Here is a 21128-nt window from a genome sequence, read left to right as displayed (position 1 = left end):
GAAAACAGTCCAATTGCCACAAAAAGTAGCTATGTGCACGTGTGCAGTACACACACACACGAGACTGATAAGGTGTCAAGAGGTAACAAGCTTGCAGACAGAACCACAAAGCTGCAGCGCAAAAGACACTTCAAATTTTATACACAAAAGAAGCAGATTAAATCACTGAAACATTTTTAAAGATGTGCAGCGACAAAGTCCATAGAGTGACATTCAATTATGGACGAAAAAAGGGGCAAGGTTAGAGAATGGCATCTATAAATGACCTACCCTACCAAAGAACCTATGCAAATGGGCAGCAATATTGAGCCATGGTGCGTGTCACATGGCTCAAGAGGAGGGATAGTGGGGCAGATCAGTCAGCTTTATACAACATATGGATTTGATTCATATTCAAAACATTTTCAAAACAAAACATTTTTTTTTTGGTAGAGCTTGTTTCAACAAAAACAAAAACACTGAATGCCTTCAATTTAAAAGATCAATTTGACCTTTGCAGGATGATCTGCTGTGTCGGATCTGGACTGCCATGAAAGTATGATGTTTATATGTGTACTTTGTCAACAACCGCTGTAGATGTTAAAGAATGGGATGAATATCTAGAATGAATGTGGATAATTTGTTTCAGGTAACTAACTATAAGAGTAACTGAAAAAAGAAACAATTGATTGCTTATGGCAAAACAAGCTGCAAAAACAGAAAAAAATTGAATATGTCATATATATGGATTTGCGACCAATAATTTATGTTGTGCCGTTGCCATTGACCAAAGATTGTGTGAAATCTGTCACGACTACTGGATTGTGAAATGTGTGACAGAGCATTCTATATAATATCCATTGAGAGAAAAAAGAAAAAAAAAAAAAAGAAGCCATTGCTTTCAGAGAATGTAGTCAAACGAAAATGTATATACATCAACATGCCAAGATCTGGGAAAAAAGCTGGTAAAAACCAAAATATCTTTAAATTTGAGAGGCGACGATGATCTGACCGAAATCAATGCAATTGGAGTCCCTAGAGGAGTTCCTTATTAATAAGAATTAAATGACCAAATTGCAGCGGGATGGGAGTCCTCCATTTGCTGCTGGTGGACGATGAACAAGAACGTAGACAGGATAAATTACATCCATTACAACATGCAGAAATTGGGCAAACGGACACAAGCGGGGCTCGAGGCAGTGCATGAACAGCTAGCCACGCCTTCCCTAATGTCGATCCAGAACCACAATGCTCATGATATGTTGTTGTCTGAGAAAGGAGGCGTCTGCGCAATGTTTGGAGAACAATGCTGCACCTTCATCCCCAACAACACCGCCCCTGATGGGAGCCTGACGGATTGCAGGCCTGCGATCCCTCAAAACGAGGATGAAAGAGCACTACAAGTGGATGACTGCTTTTGGGAAGTATAACGCCATTGTGTCCTCAATTTTACCATCAGTTGCAGTGTTTGCTGCTATTCTCACCTTGTATGGATGTTGCATACCATGTCTTCGTGCTCTGTTTAATCGTCTCGTCACTACAGTAATATCGCCCATGGAGGACGAGATTGCTCAGATACCGTATTTGCCGGTGTATTGGTCGACCTTTTTCGATCCAAAATCGACCGAAAAAAATCGACCTCGACTTATACACCGAGTCATAAAATTTAACTTCGTATTCATCGCTTCAAATGTGATGGTAACCAAGGCCGTTTCTCATGCATCTCATTGTGCGTTGCACTTAGAAAATTTGAACCGGGCGGCGTGCGCAAGTGCGCGGCCCGCTGGAAGTCGAATGAGGCTCCGCGATCTCCTCCGCGGTGCTTATAAACAGCCGATCCGCTCGGCGGGGGCTATTTTCGGCCACTTGGCGCGTGCGCACGGCCTCCCGGATGTGCCGGGCGGCGTGCGCGAGCTCGCCGGCCGCTGGAAGTCGAATGAGGCTCCGCGATCTCCTCCGCGGTGCTTATAAACAGCCGATCCGCTCGGCGGGGGCTATTTTCGGCCACTTGGCGCGTGCGCACGGCCTCCCGGATGTGCCGGGCGGCATGCGCGAGCTCGCCGGCCGCTGGAAGTCGAATGAGGCTCCGCGATCTCCTCCGCGGTGCTTATAACACCTCGTCACTGGCAAAGAAAGCTCAGCGCCGCCTGTACTTCCTGCGGAAGCTCAGGCGTGCATGTGCTCCTCAGGCAGTCCTGTCTACATTCTACCGTGGCACCATTGAGAGCGTCCTCACCAGTTGCATCGCTGTCTGGGGTGGTAACTGCACTGAACAGACCTTGAAGGCCCTGCAGCGCATAGTGAATACGGCTGGTAAGATTATTGGTGCTTCGCTCCCCTCCCTGAAGGACATTTACACCTCCCATCTCGCCCGCAAGGCAACCTCGATTGCCAGAGATGTGAGTCACCCGGCTCACTCTTTGTTTGACCTTCTGCCCTCTGGGAAGAGGTACAGGAGCCTGCGCTCCCGCACCACCAGACTCGCCAACAGCTTCTTTCTCCAGGCTGTTAGGGCCCTGAACTCGCTACCCCCTTCTGCGTAGCGTGCGGCACTGTTGCGCTATTTTCGGGAATGTCCGCTGTACGCGCACTTGCTCCTTTTTTTTCCTGCTCCTCTTATTTATGTATTTATTGTTGTGTTATTTATTCATTATTTATTCAGCACGCTTTTGTTATACTTGTTTACTTGTTTGTCTGTTGTGTGCCATGTCTTGTCACCGTGGGATAGGGGGGAACGAAATTTCGGTTTCTTTGTGTGTCTTTGGCATGTGGAGAAATTGACAATAAAGCTGACTTTGACTTTTTACTTTGATAAACAGCCGATCCGCTCGGCGGGGGCTATTTTCGGCCACTTGGCGCGTGCGCACGGCCTCCCGGATGTGACGGGCGGGTGCGCGAGCTCGCCGGCCGCTGGAAGTCGAATGAGGCTCCGCGATCTCCTCCGCGGTGCTTATAAACAGCCGATCCGCTCGGCGGGGGCTATTTTCGGACACTTGGCGCGTGCGCACGGCCTCCCGGATGTGCCGGGCGGGTGCGGGAGCTCGCCGGCCGCTGGAAGTCGAATGAGGCTCCGCAATCTCCTCCGCGGTGCTTATAAACAGCCGATCCGCTGGGCGGGGGCTATTTTCGGCCACTTGGCGCGTGCGCACGGCCTCCCGGATGTGCCGGGCGGCGTGCGCGAGCTCGCCGGCCGCTGGAAGTCGAATGAGGCTCCGCGATCTCCTCCGCGGTGCTTAGAAAGTGCCGATCCGCTCGGCTTGGAGCTATTTCCGGCCTCCCGTTGGTGCCGGGCCGGCCGCTGGAAGTCGAATGAGGCTCCGCGATCTCCTCCACGGTGCTTATAAACAGGCGATCCGCTCGGCTGGAGTTATTTCCGGCCACTGCGCATGTGCACGGCCTCCCGGAATTTGAACACATTTTGTCAATAAATTTCGCATATTTCTGATTGAATTTTGAAGTTTAATATAATGCAACAATTGAGCTCGACTTATACAAAGGATATATCATAAAATCGTAAATTTCCGTCGAATTTTAGGGGGTCGACTTATACACCGAGTCGACCTATACACCGGCAAATACGGTATACCTAATGTCTGAGCGGCAACATGATGATGTTGATGGCAAAATTCCTGCATCTGTGTTACCACACGTTTCCCAGATCCGTGGGATTCTGAATGATGACATCGCAACGTTTATCCTTTGGTGTAAACATATTTGTCCTCATGAATGTGATCTGACAACTGAGAGTCAAGAAAAGGGGTTGTTTACGGTGATGTTTGAATTTGAGCAAATATGTGATAAACAGTGGGGAAATGTCAGGATAATTAGTTTTGTAGAAGCGCTGGCCAGCCTGAACCAGAGGTCTCATACCTTCGCTCAAGGCCAACACATCTGCCAGGTTTTAGGGAGTTCTTATACTCCCTTCCTTGTCTTATCTGTGAGAGGCCCTCACTAGTTATGAACAGGACACCTTTGTTCCTTGTTTAGCTAAAGAGAAGTTCTTTATTATACCTTGTAGTTTCTATTTATGAATTGTTGTTGACCGGGACAGTTTTTAAATTATCCCATATTTAATGTTTGGTTAAGTTGACTTCATGCAAGTTATCTCACATCTACTTAACGTTTGTTGGAGTGTATGCACGAGAGGTATCTGATGATTTACTCATTATTATTGTGTGAAACGTAGCAAGAAAGTCTAGAGCATTGTTTTACAGGGACACGGCATCCAGGAGTTGGATATCAACACCGTGCTGTCACAGTCAAGGATGCCGACCCTTACCGCCCTGGACTTGCAGACGGTGCCTGTGATCAGCTATTCTGGACAAATCTCAATGTGACTGTTAAAGGACGAACAATACCGCAAGTGGTCTACACAGAGAGACCAGTTGGAGTGAATTACACATGTTACATCCAAGGTAACGTGACCCACGTCTGCGTTAACGATGACTGCTCTCCAGGAGGAGACTGGATGGGAGCTTTGGACATCACCGATGAGTGTCAAGATAAGAGAGCCATTTCAGGTGGTGAGGGCTCTCCAACCAACATGGCTACACCATCAAACGGAACATACTTCATACAGAATGGCTGGTGGCTTTGTGGTCCCAAGGTTTATCCGATGCTGCCCGCCAACTGGACAGGAGTGTGTGCACCAGTGGGGGTGACAGACCACACCTACAGGATACGACATCATCAGCTGACAGAAGCACACAACTCTTTTGGACGTCGACGGAGGGCAGTTGCAACCTTTGACCCTCATGACACTGTCTGGGGTGCGAACGTTCCAGATGACCATAAAGTATGGTCCGTCGGAGACAAAGTTGTCCTTGCGTTCTTTCCTCAGATTGGGGTTGGGAAACTATCGCTCTTCATCGAGACACTGAACTATCGTTTTCAATCCTTTGTGAATCTCTCACTGCAAATCAACGATGGACAAAATAGAGAGATTCAGGCTATTAGACTGATGGTCTTGCAAAACAGGATGGTTCTGGACTTGTTGACGGCAGCACAAGGTGGTGTGTGCCACATCATTGGGACTTCCTGTTGCACATTCATACCAGGAGAAAATGACACCCACATCAACGACGCCATGAATTCACTGAAGAACTTACAGCAGGCCATGTCTAATGACAAGGTCCCACATCAGTTTGATTTCTTTTCATGGCTGTTCTCTGGCAGCTGGTGGCAACTGCTTTTGAAATTGCTGTCTCCTGTGCTTGTTGTGCTGGTGGTGTTGTGCTTGTTTACAACCTGCGTTATCCCATGTTTGAAGTCTGCTGTGACGAGGTTTGTGTCTTCTACTGTAGCCCAGGTCCATACACAACTTCTTAGAGATGACGGATGTGATGATGATAATGAAACATGGATTGCGTAGATGCTGTTCTGTTGAGCATGTTTTACAGAAACTTGATGATTTGACCATCGAAAATGCTTCGCAAGTGATGGATACAATGATGTACTGTTTCTGTGTTTTTCTTTTTATTTTATTTTTTGTTGTTGTTGTTATTGTTAACATTCTGGTCGCCTGTGGCAACGGGGCCGTGTAAGAATTTTCCTGCTAATAACATCTGGCCGGCAGGTTTTTCGCTTACACAATAAGTTTGATCTGGGGTATTAAGGTGATGCCTCATCTTCACTGGAAAGTGTTGCTATCATTGTTTATATATATATTTTTTACTATTCTTCTTTCTTTGTTATATACATATATGTATGTTTTTTTTACTTGTCTTTGTTGTTTGGGGTGGCATAATCATATGATAAAACAGGAGGGAAATGTTAGGGTTTTACAGAGTATCCTTATCGTATGATTATGTTGGAATGCAACCGGTAATGAATCCCATTCTATACAAGGTCGTAAAACACCCCCTGATATGTTTTGACTAGAGCACAAGGGCTTCCTATTCAGTCTACTCTTGCCCCCACTCTTTCTCTTAATAAATATGTCCTTGCAGTTGGGAGAGTTTCAGACTTCACTCCTTCAACGTGTGAGCTCTCCACCTGCAGGTGTCTAAAAGGACTTACTTGTCTCCCGTGTGGTTCTTGCAAAATAAGTTGGAGTGAGCAAATTTCTAACAATTATTTATATTAGTTTTGAATTCAAATATGAATTGCAAATGCATACAGCATAACCACTTATCAAAAATAAAATTTACTTTTTAAATGTAGGCTACTACTCATACAGTTATAAACTTTCAAAAATATGTTATCCACTTTAGATTTTATTTACTTAAGAAAACCACTACATACAATATGCAGCGACATGAAAGAAACCTTTTGGAATATGAAGCAAATTTACTTTAGCTACCATTAACGTTTGAGTCAGAAGCTCTTCTCTTCCAAATGATAAAACAACTAGTCATGTAGCGAATTATGAGAAAACGAAGTACAAGCTAGCAGGCACGTCAAGGACTCAACTCTAAGCAGCCTTCCTTGGCTTATTTCAGGAGGGATGATTTACCTTATAAGAAGCAACAGTCGTCAACTTAAACTCCAACAAAGGCGCGGGTAAACTTTACTTCTTTGAAGCTAACCCGGAAGTGCTCGTCGTCGTACCTCTTGTTTGTTTCATCATCTGTGCTGCAGCTGTCGATCGAGATGGACGTGGAGGAAGCTTTTCAGGTGGTCGGGGAGTTTGGCGCCTACCAGAAACGAGCCGTCGCCGTCCTGGCTCTGACCCAGGTGAGAGTTGGCCAGCCTCAAACAATCGACTTGAGTAAAAACAACCGCAACACCAAAAACAGTGAACCCGAGAAAAATCAGCAAACACGTCCGAGTGGCGTTCGTGCAGTGACGTGGCGATTTTCGAACTCCTGAATGTTTGCATAAGGACGCGACTCGTTCATATGTTGGGCCACAATTTAGGGAAACACTTAACCCTTGTCGCAGCCCATGTTGTGCCAAATTACGCTATTGGGTTGAGCTTATTTGCTATTGCGATGTTTGCGACAACGAGTCAGTAATTTATCCGAATCACTCTTTCGATTTGGCTTTCGTTGAACATGTTTGCGTTGATTTGCTAAGGATTTATGAACAAATTAGTCCAGGGTTTGTTGATTTTGGTCCCTCTGCGCGGACTCACGGCGGAGTTATTTGAAGTCGCAGCTGATGACGTAAACCACGAGCGCCCACTGATTCAAGTGTCAAATGTATGCCTCCACTTATATTAATGACTGCACAGTCTGTTTTCTCTCGTGTTTTCTTGTAAATTGAAAGATCGTTGAAAGAAACGTTAAACGTAATCGCTTCATGTGATTACAAACCGGTGCTACGGTTCAACTCGCTCCCTTGTAAACTGACTCCCCGAATCCAGTTGCGGCCGTTTGGGCAAAGCCAGTTCAGTAATCTTGTGTTTCGTAACTGCAGATTCGTCACAAGCAACATTAAAATTGTCGGACTGCAAAACTGTTCAAATCCTCAACAAACGCGTGGAACGAAACGTCTCGTTTACATTTTCGACTGGCTGCACGAAATTGGAAACAGTAAAAAAAAAAAAAGAAATATAAAGCGGGACTTGAACCCGTGACGCAAAGTAATACTGATTCACCCGAAGTTCGATCACGTAACCACTATGCTACGAGCCACTTTCTCGGAAGGTGGCAAATTACAGTATTTATAATTAAAACCAATTTATCGAGCGAGGGTCAGCGTTGATCTGGTGCCGAGTGTGTATACACGCCCATGTTAACTGGCTCGTCCGAATCAACTTGACATGGTCGCGTTACCAGGCTTCACTACATCCTGGCAGTAGGGCATTATGCATTTATGACATGATCAACTTTGCAGATACATAATGAAAGGTTCAAAACACTAAAACAACGGTATTACCAAAGTTATATTTATCGGCTTTGCGTATAAATGAGTGTTGTTGCGTGTTGTTTGAGATATCCATTGTTGAGCAAGGAAAATAAAGATGTGGAGTAACAGTAGGTTCTTTATTGGCAAGATCTTGGGTCGTTTAATGGCAGCCAGTACACGAGGCATGGCAGCAGATGACCACCCTCATTCTCCAGGTCAGGTTTTATACTGTCCGGAAAAGGCGGGAAAGCGTCACCTCACCATTTGGTATCTGTGTATTGGAGACACTGCCATGTGTGTATGTTTGTTTGTTGTTGATCTCAAATGACGTCACGTTCGCTCATAAATATTCAGCGGATGCGAGCAGTCGGACAAACATTGGACTGGGTGACTACAGCTGCATGCATCATTTTGGAGGAGGACTACGTAATGGGCGAAATTCCAACACAGTTTTATTGCCAAACATAGTGTGGAACAACTCAAACGTTGGCTGACATGCAGATGCCTCAAAATCAGCGGGAAGGAAGCCGTTTTGGTCGAAAGGTAAAATTTATTTTGCGATAGCGCTCTCACTCCGGTAAGGTCCTGCTAGGTAACCTCGTGTTGCTGACTTTCATGAAAATTAATCAACTAACATAGTGTGCAACAACTTATACGCAGAGACCTTAAAGTCAGCTGAAAGAAAGTCGTTTTGGTCGATGGGTAAACTTTATTGTTTGATAGCTCTCACTCATGTGAGGTCCTGATAGCTAACCTCGTGGAAATGGAACATTTGGAAGTCACAACTTGTTTGTTATTATGCTATCAATAATATTATATATATTATTGTTATTATTATAATGACGCAGCTAATGCAAGGGAGGAATACACAGGACCTTTACCGATCCATCCTTGAAATTGTTATGATTGTAAGTGATTTTAAAAAATATACTGATCCATCCATTTTGTTTGCACAGATGCCAGCATGCGGTCAACCAAAAGCTTCCCATTGATCCATCTGTAGACGGCGGTGCGTGGTACGACGTAAAAGCTGCATCAACATCAAGTTCAGAGAAAGAAGATCCTCAACCACCGGATGGAGATTGGAAAGATTTTCCTCAATGTGGCATTCCGAGACATCTAAAAATTCTGAGTAAGAAATAACAGTAAAATCTAGTCTATTGGGGAAAATTGGGAAATGTAATTTATTCAATAAACAAGCTTGTGAATTTCAAATGTATCTGTTTTTGTTACAATGTTAAATATTTTGTGATTGCGCAATCATTAAAAGGTTTAAATGTGCAAGTTTAAGTTTATTGACAAGTGTTTTTAATGCAGGCAGTTTGCACAGATGAAATTTCTTTCCTCTCTAATACACAATGCCTATTAAAATTGGTATAGTAAAGCTGCCTCAATTTATATAACGTGGTTCTTGAAAATTAACTAAGTAGCCAGCAACAAAAATCATTTGTGAAAAAACTGGCTGCAGAGACACGGTCTTTAGGTCTATATATAGACGTAATTTAGACATCTATAAAATAACTTAAAAAAGACGTCTATCAGGTTACAGAAATAACCAATTCACATGTACGGATCAATATGCTTGTTAAACACAAATCCAAACAACTTCTGTACATTATTTATACAACTTACAGCTGGTTCAGACATTAAAACGTCGAAATATGATCATATTTGTTTTTAATTTAGATGTCTATTTTAGGTCTATACCGTAACCAATTTAGAAGTCTAAATTAGGTCTTTACGAGACCAGACGTCTAATAGACGTCTATGGCTGACAGGGTACCCTGAATTGGTTATTTCTGAAAACTGATAGGTTATTTTATAGACGTCTAAATTACGTCTATATATAGACCTAAAATAGACATCTGAATTAGGGGATTTTAGGTTATTTTATAGACGTCTAAATTACGTCTGTATATATATATATATATATATATGTATATATACTTAAAATAGACTTCTAAATTAGGTTATTTTAAGTTATTTTATAGACGTCTAAATTACGTCTATATATAGACCTAAAATGGACGTCTATATTAGGTCTATCTGTAGACCTAATTTAGACGTCTATATTAGGTTTACGCATAGACCTAATTTAGACGTCTATATTAGGTCTATAGAATAACCTAAAATAGATGTCTAAATAGACGACAAAATTAAATGCATCAAATATGAAATATTAAACCCAAAACTGATCTGAAATTTGAATTGAATTGAATTGGATTGAATCAGGGATGAGAATCTTCCGTGGATCCATGGATTTCCGGGTTTTTTCCGTCGGGAGTATCATTTTCGTGAATTGTGTAGATCCGTTGAGAAAATTGTTTTTATATGGGGGGGGGGGCTGGCAGCAGTATTGCGACAACAGCCGCCTTATTTTCAGCAGCATTTTGGTGCTATCCTCGTCACATCATTTGCCTAATTAGCAAAAGTTTTAGCCAGCATGGCGAAAGTTTTAGAGAAAAAAGACGAGGATCGTGCCAGGGAAATAGACAAGTCGAATGGGATCAGGAACTGCTTCAGATGGGCATAGCTCGAGAGCAGCGTCATTTTACAACTCGGAACACAGTCCGTAACCACCTGCCTGACGGAACATATCCGTAAATTAGATGTCCCGGGGAAGGTTTTGTGCATTCTTTGTCAAGATGTGATCAGCTATGGAGGTCGTGGCGCTTCGAACATTAAGGAGCACATCAAAACAAAAAACACAAAGGTACGTTTTTACTTTTACATGATGTTACATGTAAGCTAATGGCTATTGTCATGATATCGTTAAAGAATAAATCTTCAATGATAGATAGATGGATGGATGGATGGATGTTGCAAAAAATTAACAGTTTTCATCAAAAGGAAAAACTCCAGAATTGATTGTGCCATTTTGATGTATTATATTCACCTCAGTAGCCCACCAAGCAGGAATATTTTTTTAACAAAACTGTTGAAATTGAGTGATGAAATTAATGGTTTTGGGGTTGCTATACTGCCAAAATCCAGGAGTTTCCAGGGAGCTTTGCCCCCTGAGCCCCCTCTAGGGCATTGCCCCTGGCCCTCTGCGGCCCCCAATGGGGGCCTGTGGCCCCCAATAGGGGCCTGTGGCTACTTTTCAGAGTTTTTTTTCATTTGCCGTTCTCATCCCTGTGTACTGACCATGGCATTACTGTCCTCGATTGGCCTGCCAATTCCCCTGACCTGAACCCCATAGAGAATTTGTGGGGTATTGCGAAGAAGAAGCTGAAAGACACCAGACCCAACAATGCAAATGAGCTCAAGGCCGCTATTGAAGCATCCTGGGCATCCTTAACACCTCAGCAATGCCACAGGCTGATTGCCTCCATGCCACGCCGCATTGGTTGCAGTAATCCGCGCTAAAGGATTCCCAACCAAGTACTACTCAGTACATTTATGAACATTTTCAAATGTTAGATTTTGTTTTCCTGTTATAAATCTTTTTTTTTTACTTGGTCTGAGGAAATATTCAAATATTTTGAGATAGGATACTTGAATTTTCTTAAGCTGTATGCCATAATCAGCAATATTAAAATAATAAAAGGCTTGCAATATTTCAGTTGATTTGTAATAACTCCAGAATGTATGGCATTTTTGTTTTTTAATTGCATTACAGAAAATAAAGAACTTTATCACAATATTCAAATTTTCTGAGACAGTCCTGTATATGTGCGTGTTTGGTGACATTATTTACTGTAAATCCCTGCAGTTTTCAAGTTCTACCCAGCGAAAACATTTCTCTCGGCTCCTCCACGGCTTTGGAAAAGATATGAAGAAAACTCCCCACATATGATCCCGGTCAGCATATCGCGAGTCGCTCTGGCAGACACTAAAGCAACAGTGTTTTGTTGTAACCATGATAGGTCCGTTAATGTTATTTCTGATAAAAAAAAATAGCATGTTGGTCCTTTGCGCTCCAGCTGTTAACTACCTGTGCGGCTCTAGTATATGTCCGACCGCGGCGCATCCGCAGTTTGCTGTTCTAAAAATAGTAACTTTGGGGTAATTGTGACAAGCCCCATTGGGAGGCCACAAAGCTCAGGGTGCTGTATCCGTGTTCTGATTTAGCAATTACGTTTATATACGATAATAAGAGGATTTGCATATATATGAACATGAGTTTGTCTAACTTAACCAAATATGTACACGTTGCTGTTTCTTCTTCAGTGTGGAGAGGACAGAATTTTGCAAAGGACTGTCTGTCATGACGCACGAAGAGGAAGCGGGTGGGATACAGAATTGTTCACCACTGAAAAAGTACACTTGCACAGGCCCCCAGCCAAGGATGGCAGATACTTAAGGAATGGGTCAAAGGAATGGTTCACCACTGAAAAGTTACACTTGCACAGCCAAGGATGGTATAAAGTTTAACATAAGAGCACTCTGTACAATACTGAAATTAAAAAGGCCATATAGGCAGGTGAACACACACGCTCAAACACACACACACAAACACACACACACACACACATTTAGTTTAATATTCAGTATTCTATATTGTGCAAAGAGTGTTTTCATGTCAAACTTAACAAAACGTTAAAGCATCCTTGGCTGGGGGGCTGTGCAGTGTACTTTTTCAGCGGTGAACAATTCTGAAACACAAGATTACTGAACTGGCTTTTCCCTAACGGCCACAACTGGATTCGGGGAGCCAGTTAATATGGGAGTGAGTTGAACCGTAACACCGGTACAGCGAATAACCACGTTTTCTGATCAACATATAAGACAAAGGCATTGGGTCACCTACAGCAGTTTGATCACTACATTCATCAGTGATTTGGTGTTTATTATATGAACAATGGGGGAAACTCTGTTCGGTGAAAATCTTTGCTGTCCATTCTGATGGCAACAAGTTAGGGTGTAAGAAAGAGGTACACAGATAATAATGACCTAAAGCAAAACAACACCACAAATAGAGAGAGGCATAGCAATTTTTTGCGAAATAAAGGAATAGTTATGGGTTGTGAAGCTAAAGGAGGAACAGTTTCGAATATGTCCTTTCTATCCTACGAGAGGACTGTGAATGTAACGTACAGAATACTTGATGATCCAGTCAGCACATGTCTGACTGCACGCGTGTGCGTGTGTTTCAGGTGTATATGGCGTGCCAGTCCATGTTGGTGGTTTTGGTGGGAGCGCCTCCAGAGGTGCACGTGGAGAAGCACGACGGCGTTCATTCGCCGGTCACATTTTTCGGGGACGTGGACTCCATTGTGACGGAGGTGAGCGAATGTCCGTGCGCTGCTCCCGCTCTTCCGGATCTTCCGGCTCCCGCTCCTCCGGTTCCCACTCTTTTTATCCCGCTTGTGTTCTTCCTCCGCAGTGGCTCCTGGTCAAGCAGCAGTCCTACAAAGTCAGCTTGGCTGGATCGCTATTCTTCGCTGGCCTCCTGCTCGGGAGCTTCGTTCTCGGGCCTCTCTCTGACACCGTCGGCAGGAGACCCGTCTACCTGATGGGTGAGGGCGCGTCCAAACCTAACCTGACGGCGTAACGATGAACAGCGTGACGTGTCTCCGTCACCCGTGACATGAGAACGTGACATATCACACAACGTGACAGCAAAGTTGTGATCGTGACAAGACAGGAAACAACATGAAATGCACGCCAGCGCATGCTATCACGCAACCAACATGAGGCATGGGCACATGCGATGACATGTTGTGACATCCTGACATGACAACACGTGACATACCAACACAACAGGACAGGAAAAAAGGAAGAATGACCACTTGGCCTGAAACACATGACAGTGACAACATGACACGCAAAGACAAACCACAAAGCATGTGATGATAAAATTGCACAAAACGTGACACACCGGTGACAGGAAACGTGCGTCATGAAAGCCATACGTTGTGACATGAAAAGCAGCACATTGACATGATGGGAAAATAATAGGTATGAAACCCATGACATGACCAGATGACGTGAAACATTGTTTTGTTAGTTCAACGCATTTAACATGTATGACGACACATTTGACCACACAAACCCGCGAAAACGAAACAACACAATGCATAAGGCGACACGACAAGAAGCGGCGCCCTTTTTGTGGCGAGGCGTGACTAGCACGGCATGTTGGGCCGCAGCGCTGTTCCTGGAGGTGCTCCTGGGTTACGTGACGGCGGCGTCTCCGAGCTACGAAGTGTTCGCCGCCTCTCGCCTCCTGGTGGGCCTGATGAACGGCGCCATCGGCCTGGTCTGCTTCATCCTCACGCAAGAGTACGTGGGCAAGTCCTACTGGGCCGTGACTGGTACGCCACCCGCTTCCTTGTCCTCACTTAGCCACCCAAAATTCCGCCTTTGAAGCTCTGGGGTAAGCCGAGCCCCAAATGCACTTTTCATTGTTTTAGTACTTAAAAAAACGAGGAGCCGAATGAAATGGCGTTATTTGCATTGATTTGTTCTCTTTTTTTACCCCCATGGCAGGGACGCTGACTAGCATGACGTTTGCGTTGGGAATTGCCCTCTTTGCGGCTCTGGGTTTCGTCATAAGGCCATGGAGGACGCTCGCAACAGCGGCCAACACTTGGGGAGTCCTCTGCTTCCTGCTGTCCACGTGTGTGCCCGCGCTGCCGCTGCAGTCCCTGGCCTGCGTCTGACCCCTTGCTCCTTTTGCCAGAACGCTTCCGGAGTCTCCTCGCTGGCTCTACTGTCGTCGTCGCACCCGGCGGGCGCAGGAGGTCAGTAGAAACCGTTTGCGGGCTCGCTTTTTGGAGGCTTTTGCGTTTAGCTGAACCATCCTAAGCAGAACTCACGGAATACGCCAGTTGAACTTATCCCTTGACCACACTCGTAACTGAAAACCCTTAGGCTGCATTGTAAAATACTATTTCTTGAAAGAGATTAATTGATTTTCAACATTGTTTGATGTAAGGTGGCTCAGTGGCGCACTGGTGAGCACGTCAACCTCACAGTTTTGAGGATGTGGGTTTGATTCCACCTCTGGCCCTCTCTGTGTGGAGTTTGCATGTTCTCCCTGTGTCTGCGTGGGTTTTCTCTGGGTACTCCGGTTTCCTCCCACATCCCAAAAACAGGCCCTCCAAATTGTCCCGAGGTGTGAGTGCGAGTGCAAGTGGTTGTTCATCTCTGTGTGCCCTGCGATTGGCCGGCAACCAGTTCAGGGTGTCCTCCGGCTACTTCCCCGATGACTGCTGGGATAGACTCCAGCACGCCCGCGAGCCCCATAGGGACAAGCGGTATAGAAAATGGATGAATGGATTGATTGTTTGATGAACTTTATTGATTGTATCACTGGCAACTTTTGATTGGAGGTGATGCGCTACATGGCTCTGATGAACGGTCGCCCTGCGCACAAGCTGACCTTGCGGCCGGCCGGAGGCGGCTCGGGCGGCCCAGGCGGTTCGGGCATCCTGCAACTGGCCACTCATCCTCTCCTCCGTCTCAGGACGTTCCTGCTCATGTATGTCTGGTGAGTGGCGCATGTTGAGCTAGCGTAACCATGCCAACAGCAACAAATGGGCTGGAAATGCGCGTGTCCAGGTACGCATGCAGTCTGGTGTATTACGGCCTGACACTGGGCGCCGGGGATGTGTCGGGAAACCGTTACCTGAATGTGGCCATGTCTGGCCTAGTGGAGCTGCCAGCCTACCCACTCTGCGTCTACTGCATGAACCGACCCTGGTGAGGCATGGACGCACGCACGCGCGGGGGTTGTGGCGGAGCCTTTAGACCAGGGGTCACCAACACGGTGCCCGCGGGCACCAGGTCGCCCGTGAGGACCGCATGAGTCGCACGCAGGACTGTTCTAAAATTAGCTCAAATAGTGGCACTTGTCAGTGAGCTGTATCTATTTTTTTTACAGTCAAACCTCGGTTTCCGATTGTCCCGGTTCTCGAACAAATCGGAGTTTGAACAAAAAATTCAACATTTTTTTGCTTCGGTTGTTGAACAAAATTCGGAGGTCGAACCTCGCGAGATGAGCCGGGAGGACCCGAGAAAACCCGACCGCGCGGCCCGGATGCCGACTGACTCCGTAGTTATTGTATTTTCGTTACTTTGAGGACTATATTAAGCCCGAACAATGCCTCCAAAGAATGCAAGTGGGAGCAGTAAAGCCATCCTAAAACACAAAGACGCTCTTAAAGCAATGCGACAGTGAGCGGAGGCTCTTAAAGCAATGCGACAGTGAGCGCCCGGCGCCCTGCGGTTGCGCGATCGGACCAAATTAAGCTCCCTGCGCACTGAGGTCCACTTAAATTTTAGAAAGTATATCAGGACTAAAAATATTTTCTAAATTTCAGCGACCGCTCTGTCACAATAATGCGACCAGCGCGGTGCAGTTGCCCTGCAGTTGCCTTGCAGTTGCCCTGCAGTTGCCCTGCAGTTGCCCTGCAGTTGCCCTGCAGTTGCCCTGCAGTTGCGCAATTGGACAAAATTCAGCTCCCTGCGCACTTAGGTCCACTTAAATTCTGGAAAGTACATCAGTACTTTTAAAATATTTTCTAAATTTCAGCGACGGCTCTGTCACAATAATGCGACCAGCGCGGTGCAGTTGCGCGGTGGGCGACCGCTACGGTTGCGCGTTCGGCGGTGCGCTGCAGATGCGTGATCGGACAAAAGTGCGCAAATGAAAAAATGCTTAAAAAAAAGGCGTTTTTTTTTCTTTTCTTGGAACGGACTAAAACATTTTCTATTGTTTGTAATGGGAAAAATACATTCGGAATTCGACCGATTCGCTTCTCGAACCGCCTTCTGGAACGGATTGTGGTCGAAAACCGAGGTTTGACTGTATTTTTGCGATTCTTGTTAAAATCACACTTACATGTGAACTGGAAATGACAATAATAACACATAGTGAAAACTAAATTGAGCAAATTGGCTATATCAGAAGTGTGTGTCAAACTGGTAGCCCTTTGCCTTAATCAGTACCCAGGAAGTAGCTCTCGGTTTAAGAAAGGTTGGTGACCCCTGCTTTCGACTGACTATGGAATGATAATTGGCAGCCGGCCGTCGAGTGTCAAATGAACGGCCGGGTCCTTTTGCTTTGAGGCTGTCTCATGTCTCTGCTACTCTTATCAGTCATCTACTTGGAAGGAAAGCAACAGAGTCGACTTCCTGACTTGGGGATGAAAGGAAGAGGCGCGAGACAGACAAAAAAGCAGCCACTGTCACCATGACAACATTTTTGTCCACATGCCGTAGTTTGAGTAAAGACACGTGACAAAGACATCAGAGAAAACGAAGGCAGGGTGGATCTTTAAAATGTCTTTCAGGGCCGGCCGGAGGAAGAGTTTGTCGGCTTTCTTATGTTTGTCTGCATGGGCCTGCCTCGTCGCCATCTTCATTCCAGAAGACGCGGGTAAGACACACCGACAAGGTGGGGCCAAAATAGATTGCGTGCGCGTCTCTCCATCCAAAGGGAGGTCTGGGACCATTTCATCCATTGGTTGGATGAAATGTCCTCTTGGTTCCGTGCAAAAGTTTACCTCAATTGTGCATTGTTGAGTGAAACATTTGGCCCCTCAGATTTTGTCACTCACAAGGATGAAAAAGAACAAAACCTTTGTTAAGTGGGTGCGCTCGCTTGTGCGCTTTCAGTCTTATAGAGCAGGGGTCGGCAACCCAAAATGTTCAAAGAGCCATATTGGCCCTAAAAAAACAAAAACATACCTGTCTGGAGCTGCCAAAATCTAAAAGCCTTTTATAAGGCAATATAGACTGTCAATACAGTGTGTACCTCTGTCATTTAAACACTGCAGCACAGCCTCGCAGATGTCCTCCCCCCGTGTTTGGCCTTTTAGTGGTATCAATTCGATCATTTCTTCTTGTGGCCCGTTAGAGTTCACGTACCTGCATAGCAGCGCTGTCTGTTCAATATCGGTCACGTCACACAACTCCTCACAGGCAATTGAGAAAGCTGGAGCTGAATTGATGTCCTTGGTTTGTTGATCGGTGATATTGTTTGCCATTTTAATTACGCTTTCCTGTTTTTGCAGAAAAGAGGCATGTCTTTAATTTTCTGAATGATCTCGGTTTTGTTTTTGAAGTCCAAAAATAGGCACTCTGATATTTGAATGAATGAATCCTTCATGTACTCGCCATCGGTGAATGGTTTTCCACGCTTTATTATCTCCCGGGCTGCAACAAAGCTTGCAGCAGTTGTAGAGTTTGGAGATGCAATCCACTTCTTGAAACTGTTTTTTCGGTCCTCAAATTTCTCCAGCAGCACTGCAATTGCATCTTTCCTCTCAGTTCTAATTGGGTGATCGGAAGCAAATTTAGCATGCTCTAGCGGAAAATGTCGCTCCAAATTGCTCTTCTTGTTATTTGACAACTTCTCATTGCAAATCAAACATGCAGGCAATCCTTCAGCATTAGCAATGAAAGCAAATAGTTCAGTCCATTCTTTCTTAAGCCCTCTGTTCTCATCAGCAATCTTTCTCTTTTTGCCTTTTGAATCCATGGCCCATCACTTACATACCTGTTTGTTTATTATTCGCAATTTTGCTCATTGGCGCCATTCTGAAATTCTGTATTTTTAATATATTTATAACTACATAAATTTTTACAGCATAAGAACATTTGTGTCATGATTACCATCTAAAAAACATATTTAAAAAAACAACATCTGTTTCCATTTTCACGCATTTTTGCAAAAGCTCCAGTGAGCCGGTAGGGGAGTGCTAAAGAGCCGCATGTGGCTCTGGAGCCGTGGGTTTCCGACCCCTGCTATAGAGCGAAAGGAAGGAAGAGCAGAAACTCAAGTGTGTGTGCGTGCATGCCTGCGTGCGTGCAGAGACGTCACTGGGCGTAACCTCCTTGGCGCTGTTAGGAAAGCTGACGGTGAGCGCGGCCTTCAACATCGTGTACGTGTACACGTCAGAGCTCTACCCCACTGTGGTCAGGTGAGTGGAGGCCGGGCCACCTTGGCGTCAAGCTGCATCTGGCGCTAGTTTCTCACTTTTGTTTGGCTGCTTTCAGGAACGCCGGCCTGGGAGTTTGCGCAATGTCCTGCAGAGTAGGAGGAATTCTTGCTCCCTTTGTGCCTTCCATGGTGAGAACGTCCTGCCTGCCTTCCTTCCTTTTTGCCTTTCTTCCTGCCTGCCTTCTTTCCTTTCTTCCTTGATTCCTTCCTTTCTCCCTTCCTGCTTGCCTGCCTGCCTTTCTTCCTGCTTGCCTTCCTTCTTGCCTTCCTTCTTGTCTTCCTTCTTGTCTTCCTTCTTGTCTTCCTTCCTTCCTTCCTTCCTTCCTTCCTTCCTTCCTTCCTTCCTTCCTTCCTTCCTTCCTTCGAGACCTCCTTCCTGCCTCCAATATCAGGCTGGCGTGCTGCCGGCCGCCCTACATTGAGAGCAAAATCTGGCTCTTCTTCTCTGGCAGCTCTCGACGACGGAAGGGCCGCTCTTGACGCGGTTGTTTTTGCTTGTCTTTGATACCAGTTGTGAATTTTGCGCCGCGACAGTCCCTTTTCCCCGGCGGGCCGCATGTAACGGTGTTGCACGTCTGACAGCGGGCGTTGGCCGCGGCCGTGCCTTTCAGCGTCTTCTCTTTGAGTGGCCTCTCCGCTGGCGCTTTGGTGCTCCTGCTGCCCGAGACCCTTGGCGCGCCACCGGCGCACACAGTAGAACAGCTCCATCCTGGCAGCCGCCGAGTGCTGGAGAACAAGGTGAGGCATGCTCGCAAAGGCACATACATTAGCTGAGAAGGATGTTTGAGTCAAATGATCGATGGCGTGCACTCGGTCGGAGCGCGGTACCTGAACCGTTTGGGGCCCGAACCAAGCGCCTGACAAAGCCCGCTCAGCCATCCAAGTATCTATACAGAACACAGATAAAAAGGCTTCTGGTGTCTCGCCAGTATTAGCTGGTGTCAAAAGTCATTTTTTGATATAAAACGGACCTCAGTACAGCCGTGTTCCTTGAGCTATGCTTTGAATTTGCGAGTTGATCCTGTCCTGGGTCCCAAAATCCATCTCAGGATCACGAACGCAAGAGAAAATTCGACAAGATAGTCCTGCATTTGTCCCCAATTCCAGAAATTGCACAGGAACAAATGTGAATCGAGAGTGGCTGGACGTTGTCGAGTGTGCTGCCGCCACGCTCTGAAGCGCACTCGCATCTCCAACTTTGCCCGAAACTCGAGACCAAACCGTTGCTACAGTGGTGGCTCGTTTCTGGAAAAACTCCGAGTTAGGGCGAGTGACGGCGCTTGCGTTTTAAGGCATCACCACAATGAACAGTATGAATAAAAAAAACGCGAGGAATTGTGACAATTTGGTGGACTCGAATAGTTGGTGATGTGAGTCAAGTAAAGGTAAAGACCCAATGATTGTCACACACATCTGGGTGTGGCGAAATTTGTCCTCTGCATTTAACCCATCCCCTAGGGGAGCAGTGAGCAGCGGTACCGCGCTCAGGAATCCTTTGGTGATCTAACCCCCCAATTCCAACCCTTGATGCTGAGTGCCAAGCAGGGAGGCAATGGGTCCCATTTTTATAGTCTTTGGTATGACCCGGCCGGTGTTTGAACCCACAACCCTCCAGTCTCAGGGCGGACACTTTACCACTAGGCTCTGGCGTTCATTTCAGGTTGTGATAGTTTGCTGCATGCTTTGCGCTCCTGCTCCTCAGCCTCTTCTCTACCAAGATGACAAATAGCAACCCGGTGGTAAAAGAAGCCACCGGCATCATCTGACTGCTCACCGGACCTCCGACTGGCTACTGTTCTTCCCTCCCGAGTGGGCGGGACCAGTGGGGTAGGCGCCCAACATTGCAGAAGAGCTTTTTTGCATTGCTGCATCGAATTGTTTCACAATGAAACCGGTTTCAATGGTGAGATTTATTAGTCACATGTACACGTGTTCACTAAATTGTCCATTTTTTTTCCTTTTTTTGCATGAAAAGTTGTCTTTTTGGAACCCTTATAACAGAATGCTGTATTTGGACAAATGGGAACACATACAACATATTGTCAATGTTTCCCTGTCTTGATGACCAGGGAACGGCTGAAACCTACCATTGACTGAATTGGAAGTTGTTTACAGTCTGTCTATCATGGAGAGCATCATATTTGATCTCAGAGGCAAATTTGATATTGTTGATGAAAATTCATCAAAATGGCTTCGTAATGATTCAACAGTGATTCAACTGATTTTGGATAATAATAATAATACATTTTTTTTGTAAGGCGCCTTTCAAAGCACTCAAGGTCGCCGATAAGGATAAGAATGCTAGCGCCCCAATGGTGACATGAACACGGACATAAATATGAATGCTATATTGATCAAATGATGGATTCTCTCTTGTTGCCTGTTTTGTCATTTGTATTTGTGTTGTGCGTTTTGAAAAAATATTCAAAAGGAAATGAGAATAAAACAAAAGGCGAAACACAAA

At 45.5% G+C, this 21128-nt stretch overlaps 1 protein-coding gene and 2 long non-coding RNA genes across 13 annotated transcripts in view; 2 read left to right on the top strand and 1 right to left on the bottom strand.

Moving 5' to 3' along the window:
- LOC148393636 (uncharacterized) overlaps nucleotides 1–7291 on the bottom strand; it is a 22851-nt gene extending 15560 nt beyond the window's left edge. The window contains exon 1 of the long non-coding RNA XR_015860615.1: nucleotides 6434–7291. This is a non-coding gene — a long non-coding RNA (uncharacterized LOC148393636). The remainder of the gene's footprint in view (nucleotides 1–6433) is intronic.
- On the top strand, nucleotides 2926–5931 carry LOC148393637 (uncharacterized). Its single transcript, XR_015860618.1, has 3 exons — nucleotides 2926–4345; nucleotides 4437–4502; nucleotides 4586–5931. It is a non-coding gene; the product is annotated as an uncharacterized LOC148393637 (long non-coding RNA).
- On the top strand, nucleotides 6375–21128 carry slc22a15 (solute carrier family 22 member 15). 11 transcript variants are annotated; one of them, XM_088385862.1, is made up of 16 exons: nucleotides 6498–6654; nucleotides 8125–8157; nucleotides 8239–8313; nucleotides 8727–8902; nucleotides 12870–12998; nucleotides 13100–13232; nucleotides 13866–14030; nucleotides 14206–14335; nucleotides 14399–14459; nucleotides 15051–15208; nucleotides 15280–15420; nucleotides 17013–17098; nucleotides 18536–18644; nucleotides 18721–18793; nucleotides 19247–19402; nucleotides 20123–20360. In XM_088385862.1, exons 5-16 carry the CDS (start codon nucleotides 12876–12878, stop codon nucleotides 20261–20263), a joined length of 1476 nt encoding a protein of 491 aa, XP_088241988.1. In that variant the 5' UTR covers nucleotides 6498–6654; nucleotides 8125–8157; nucleotides 8239–8313; nucleotides 8727–8902; nucleotides 12870–12875; the 3' UTR covers nucleotides 20264–20360. The 11 variants fall into 11 exon arrangements, with proteins under 11 accessions (XP_088241982.1, XP_088241991.1, XP_088241981.1 ...); XM_088385858.1 differs by adding an exon at nucleotides 7919–7985 and having other exon boundaries at nucleotides 6534–6654; nucleotides 8125–8313; XM_088385861.1 differs by lacking the exon at nucleotides 8125–8157 and having other exon boundaries at nucleotides 6496–6654.

Source organism: Syngnathus floridae, chromosome 9, assembly GCF_059516105.1.
Source record: "Syngnathus floridae isolate MCC-2025c chromosome 9, RoL_Sflo_1.0, whole genome shotgun sequence".
NCBI classification, from domain to species: Eukaryota; Metazoa; Chordata; class Actinopteri; order Syngnathiformes; family Syngnathidae; genus Syngnathus; species Syngnathus floridae.
The sequence above is the reverse complement of the archived record's forward strand: the minus strand, read 5'-3'. Positions and strand labels throughout refer to the sequence as shown.

Excerpts from the sequence above, each read along its gene's own strand:
- slc22a15 (XM_088385855.1), top strand. The coding sequence starts at position 6,571 with ATGGACGTGGAGGAAGCTTTTCAGGTGGTCGGGGAGTTTGGCGCCTAC. Across the intron at positions 6,655-12,869 it reads CCGTCCTGGCTCTGACCCAG|GTGTATATGGCGTGCCAGTC; the intron begins GTGAGAGTTGGC and ends CGTGTGTTTCAG. Across the intron at positions 12,999-13,099 it reads TGGACTCCATTGTGACGGAG|TGGCTCCTGGTCAAGCAGCA; the intron begins GTGAGCGAATGT and ends CTTCCTCCGCAG.